Genomic DNA, 5,614 nt, shown 5'->3' with positions numbered 1-5,614 from the left:
ATTGGGATCAATCCTTGATTAATCATCAAGTTTGATTCCCAATATCACAAGCATTGTAACAAATTAAAACAAGTCATTTTCAAGTTCTATCTTTGCAAGCAATCTCTCTAAGCACAAGCATTTTCTTTTTCAGTTTATGCAAGCTACTTAGGCATTTTAAAGCTTCTTTACTCAGCATTTAGACATGAATCTAATGCTTCAATGTAAGACAGCCACAAGACTATATGCAACAGCTTTCAATTCGGTTTCAATCCATGTATGCAAGCAGATTCAATCAATCACAACAAGCATCATTATGAACCGGAGATAAGCATATTAACATACCTAGTAATCCTAGTAATACTGTTAAATTACTAGTCCTTTTAAAGCGCTTACACAACCGCTAGTAAACTTAGTATAACTAGTACGCTGAAAGGATTACTAGGGAACCAAGCTCTTTAAGCATCCTGGGACAGATTCTAAATTCATTTTATTTCATTTAGTAATCTTTTAAACAGTCCTCAGGTTTTCAATCACATCACAACATCACAACCAGTCAACAACACAAGCTCATTATCAAGAGGGTTTTAAAATCGCTTACACAAGGAACCAGGTTGGTTCCTTAAACCTCAAAGGGGGCTGGCCATGGCTTTTGTTGAATCTGAGAGTCTGGATAGTCACCCACCTCCTACTCCTTCAGTTCATGGCCACCTTCTTGTTTCTCCAGCTCAAAGACTCCTCCTTTCTTCAAGTCTTCTAGGCGCCATCATCTTGACAGCTTTCATGATGAACCGGGTGAAGAAAGCTCTTGGAGGAGGCGCCTTGGATGAGGTTCGTGAGTCCTCTCCATACACTTCTGCTTCCAATGAGTCTCTCCATCAGTATAGACAGGAGAAAGGATAAGAGACACGCCCTTCAGTCTTCTTCTCATGGAGAAACTGAACTCGGATGGGAATGTCTTCAAGGATTGGATTTGAGCTGAGGGTAGAGCTTGTGTTGTGCGGAAGCTACAGCTCAGGTTCTGATGAACCTGGCTCTGATACCATATGATTTTTAAAGAGATCTCTACTCTGGTAGTATGTGTGTGTGTATAAGCTTCAATGAAGAATGATTAGAGCTTGTTCTAGGTGATATAGAGAGAGAGAGATTGGTGAGAGTGTTTATGAGTGTATGAGAGACGTTAAGGACAGAGATTAAGAGACTTAAGAGACTAGAGAGACTGAGAGAATAAGAGACTGAAGATTAGAGAAGGAGAGGGGAAACCCCCTTACTCACTTTTTTTGTGTTTACAATCGCATATACAAGGCTTTTATATGCCTTTACATTTCACTCATAAACCCTACATCCTAAGGCTGTAAGTGATGAATAAAATGAATGGACAGGATGAGAGTAGACAGGTCCTGGTCTTCTTAGTGCAAGCTGGACAGGATAGGCGCGCCTTGACTGGATGGAGGGAGGAGATAGCTTCATTTGAATTACACGGCTAGGATGGATCCGTGAGTGACTAAGGCTGTAAAGGTAAAGCTCCTTTCCCTTTCCAGCCTGTCTCTTGACTCATCTGATCCTAAGGAATATTCCTCTCCTCCCTTAGCTTCCAACGGTCACATTTCTTCAAGCAAGCCACGCCCTAACTTTGCACTTCTCTTCTTTTGAGTTTCCCGGATGTGTGGTCGAGAGGTGTGGTCGTACGGTCGATGGTACGGATCTCCTGTCCGTACCACTCGCCCTATTTATGCCCAATACTCTTCCTCCTTCTTCTGATGATCCACACACCTTCTCTTAGTTGCCCATGTCCGTACGAGGCCGTACACACGCCCTATCTTTGCACCTTGGACCATCTTCTCTCAAACTCTTCCAAACCCTTCTTCTGATCAGTCTAAGTCCCTCCTGGACTTATCTTCACAAGATAACTACTTCAGAACACTTCTGAAGCTTGATTGAACTCTTCTGGACATCTTCTAGAGCTTGCCCTATCATTGTACAAGCTCCATCTTCTCTTCAGTTCAACACTTATCCATTTGGCTTTCCTCACTCCTGAGGCATTACTTAAACCTGATACATTGAAACAAGACAAGTTAACACAAGCAAAATCATCATAGAGTAAGAGTCTTATCCCAAAGTTGTCTTTTCTTGGTTTTGGCTTGTATGCTGCATCTGGAGGTGCTTCTTTGATGAGGATGAAGCAAGTGACGTCCTGATGTCTCTCCTGGCTTAGATCAGGTGGCTTGAAACGTTTGTCTTCCTCACGTTTGTTCTTTCTCTTTGCATGCTTCAAAGTTTCCATATAATCTGCACATGACTCTTTTGGCAAAAACAAGTGCATCATATCTGTGTAATCAATAAAAGAACTCTTGAAAACATGATTAGTTACCTTAGCATGCTCACCTGGTCGCCATAGATAGGATTGAGATGTTCTACACTCAGAAAAGTTCAGACAAAGCAAACACAGAATCACCCGTCTTGTAGAACCCATAACTCTTTCATTTGAGAAGCTTTGGACATGATTCCAGTTCGACGTGAGACCCTGATGAGTGTAGTTTCCATTGCAGTTGAGTTTGTTGCTTAATTCCTTCTGGTTGCTGAGATATGATCCTCGGACTGCTCCTATGTCAAAGTTGGCGGCTAGACAGCTTCCAAGATTTGATTGTTGCATTTCCAACTTAGCCAAGTATCCATTCTTGATACTCTGATCATTACTATAGCCTCTCTTTTCGAAAATTCTAGCACTCAAAACTGTTTGACCTGTACCAATAGAAAGCAAATCAGGTTTCATGCGTTTCTTTGAATCTAGATAATTACCTCGGGCTGATTTATTTGGAGATTGATGTAGACTGAGTCCATCTGGTGGTTTCTCCTTGTTTTGAGAAGAAAACATGAGTTTTCCTCCTACTCCAGTAATCACTTCACCATTTACTCTAATGAAATCTCCATCTCCACTCTTGATTTGACAATCTCTGAAATGGTATTGAAGCTTCTGCAAATCTGGTGGCTTCCACACCTTGACATGATCAAGAAGCAAGGCATTTTGATCAGCTTCCAACTCCTTATTACCCAAGCTGGTTCTAGCACGAGCAGAGCACTCTCCAAGGATGATAAGTGTGCTGTCATATGCTCCAGGTTTCCACAAGTAGATCTGTAACCTTCCAGCCCAATCTGATATAAGCAGCTCACAGAATTTGGCTAAACCGATATGTTTTGCGGAATTGACAATATCTTGATGATCAGGTGGCCATTTGCTGCGTTTTCCGGTTTGTTGGATCCAGGAAAGAGTGGGTAACATTCTCCAATTGGTTTCGTAGTGAAACTCTTGCTGAGCTGAGACGTGCATCCCTTTAGCTTCAGAGGGTAAAAGATCACCAAAAACAATTGTTGTTGCTGCCGATTTCTTCTCAATCACTAAGGGATTGTTCCTGTGATTCCACAACTCTCCTCCAGGCTCAAATAAAACATGTTCCATGCCCAGTTCGTGTCTTGAAAGCTCTACTGCTCTGGTCTTGTTCCAGACAAAGGGATTGAACAGAAAAATACCTAAGAATGTCTTTTGGAAATCACACGGGTCAAAGACAATCAGTTGTCTCTTTTTGCAAGCTGTCTGTGGTTCCCTGGGTGTCTCTTCTGGTACTTTGGCTTGTTTGAAAGGAACCATGACGTTCTGAACAGGCTGCTCATCTTTCTGAATGGCAGCTGATGATTCTTTGGCTTGATCTCCTTGAATAGTTGTAGCTGATACCGGCTCTGCTGAATTGAGTTCTGAGACTGAAGTGATTAACTCCTGGTTCTGTTCTTCTAAGGATGGATGTGTAGTGTGGGTCTCCCTGAATTGTTTCTCCACATCCATAATCACTTGAGACAGCTTCTTTATGTCCTCCTCACAGAACCAGCTCGTTGTCTTGCTAGGTAAACCAATAACACCGGTTGATCTTGATCTGATCCTGCCTTGTTGTTCCTGGACTGAGTTTGCAGAGCATGGCTTTGTTTCAGACTGTTTTCGAAGCACTTCCTTGTGGTACTGTCTTGGAACATACTTATGACGCATCAAAGCCCTTAATTTAAGCCAGGTTGCAACAGGTTCTTTTCCATAGTGTCTCCTAGACGACACCAGTTGCTTCCACCAGCTTGAAGCATAACCACAAAACTCAGCAGTGGTTAATTGAACCTTCTTTTCTTCAGCATAGCTTTGATAGTCGAAAATCAACTCCATCTTCTCTTCCCATTCCACATATGCAGCAGGATCAGCGTTGCCATGGAAAGGAGGGATTTTTAGCTTTTGATCAGCAAATTTATCTTTGTGACTGCCTCTGCCTTCATGCTTACGTCTTTGTCTCCTCTCGCTGCGCCTAGACTCATGATTCTGATCAGTAGCTCGTGGGCGTTCCTGTCTAACCTCCTGTCGAAGCTCTTCCATCTTAGCCTTCATCATCTTGCCCATGGTTTGATTTAGATGATTGGTCATGGCTTTAATCAATAGCTTTTCTTCCTTGGTGAATTCTCCTTTTTGATCTCCTGCCATGGTACCTGATTCAAGAGAAAGACTAAGGCAGTAAGTAGTTCCAACAAATCAGATCACAAAAATATTGGATTTAGACAACAATCAGACAGATCAGATCGTGAACTCAAATCAAAAACAATCAGATTGATAATCAGGAACAGTTTGATAATCAGAAACAAACACCAACGCAATATGATCGATCAATTCTTAAACAGAGACAGATTAAATTCGAAATCTAATCAACCAAACAAGATAGATTATATTTAAAGCAATAAGAACAGATCGGAATCACACAAATCCAAAACAGAAACAGATCAAGCAAATCGATTACTTCTGCAACAAGAATGTGAAAAGTTTTTATCAGAAACGAGATCAACAAGCTTGAATCTATTAAAACTCAACAACACAATCATAGATCAATCAAAACTAGTGAGAATAAGAATAGATCGATAGGTTTTTAGCAAACACAAACGGATTTATCAGATTTAAACGCTAAGAACACAGATCAGATCAAACTCGACAGAATATGAACAGATCCAAACGAAAATCAGAGAGAAAAATCGAACACTTCCCTTCCAGAGTTGCTCTGATACCACTTGATGAGATCCTAGGATGATGCTCTGGAACAGATGGGATAATCCTTGCAGAAACGAATCCAAAGACTCAAGCTTCTCAAGGTATGTGGATCGAATGGTGACACAAGAGGCTGCGGAAAGGCTCCTTGATACTCCTAGGCAATAGATTGGATATGACACACCAAACTAGAGCCCTTAGTCTCTGGATATTACACACCAGAAGTTGGATATTACACACCAACACTCAATCAACTCGACAAGCAAGAAGAAAAGAGAAAACAAAGGTTTTTGATAAAAAGATGGATGCTGATACAAGGGGCCACGACCAGGATATAAAGGAGAAGCCTTGTACATGCACAAGGTCTCGAAAATACAAGGGAAATAAAGACAAAGGCTCCCTTGGAAACACAACAAAGACTAGAGTTTTTCGAAAACTAAATAACATAAAAGCATAGCTTAAAATATAAGATAAGGTCTTCATGTGGACAGACCAAGATCAATCATCTAGGAGATAGGAGAAGTAGACTTGTGGCCTCGTTAAAAACCTTCCTTTGGAAAACCCGGTGGGACA

General features: G+C 41.3%; 1 protein-coding gene across 2 annotated transcripts; it reads right to left on the bottom strand.

Moving 5' to 3' along the window:
* Nucleotides 1–414: 414 nt before the first annotated feature.
* LOC117130236 lies at nt 415–4,608 on the bottom strand. Of its 2 annotated transcripts, none has more exons than XR_004453678.1 (2): nt 1,840–4,608; nt 415–1,729 (listed from the first exon to the last, which is right to left on the bottom strand). XR_004453678.1 is itself a non-coding variant. In XM_033283230.1 (2 exons), the coding sequence occupies exons 1-2, from the start codon at nt 4,487–4,489 to the stop codon at nt 1,895–1,897; spliced, it is 2,538 nt and encodes an 845-aa protein (XP_033139121.1). In that variant the 5' UTR covers nt 4,490–4,607; the 3' UTR covers nt 415–1,894. The 2 variants fall into 2 exon arrangements, 1 of the variants encoding a protein (XP_033139121.1); XM_033283230.1 differs by having other exon boundaries at nt 415–2,721; nt 2,779–4,607.
* Between the last annotated feature and the right edge of the window lie 1,006 nt (nt 4,609–5,614).

The sequence above is a fragment of the Brassica rapa genome, unplaced genomic scaffold (genome assembly GCF_000309985.2).
Source record: "Brassica rapa cultivar Chiifu-401-42 unplaced genomic scaffold, CAAS_Brap_v3.01 Scaffold0379, whole genome shotgun sequence".
In the NCBI taxonomy this organism is placed as follows: domain Eukaryota; kingdom Viridiplantae; phylum Streptophyta; class Magnoliopsida; order Brassicales; family Brassicaceae; genus Brassica; species Brassica rapa.
This window is presented reverse-complemented; position numbering and strand designations above follow the sequence as displayed.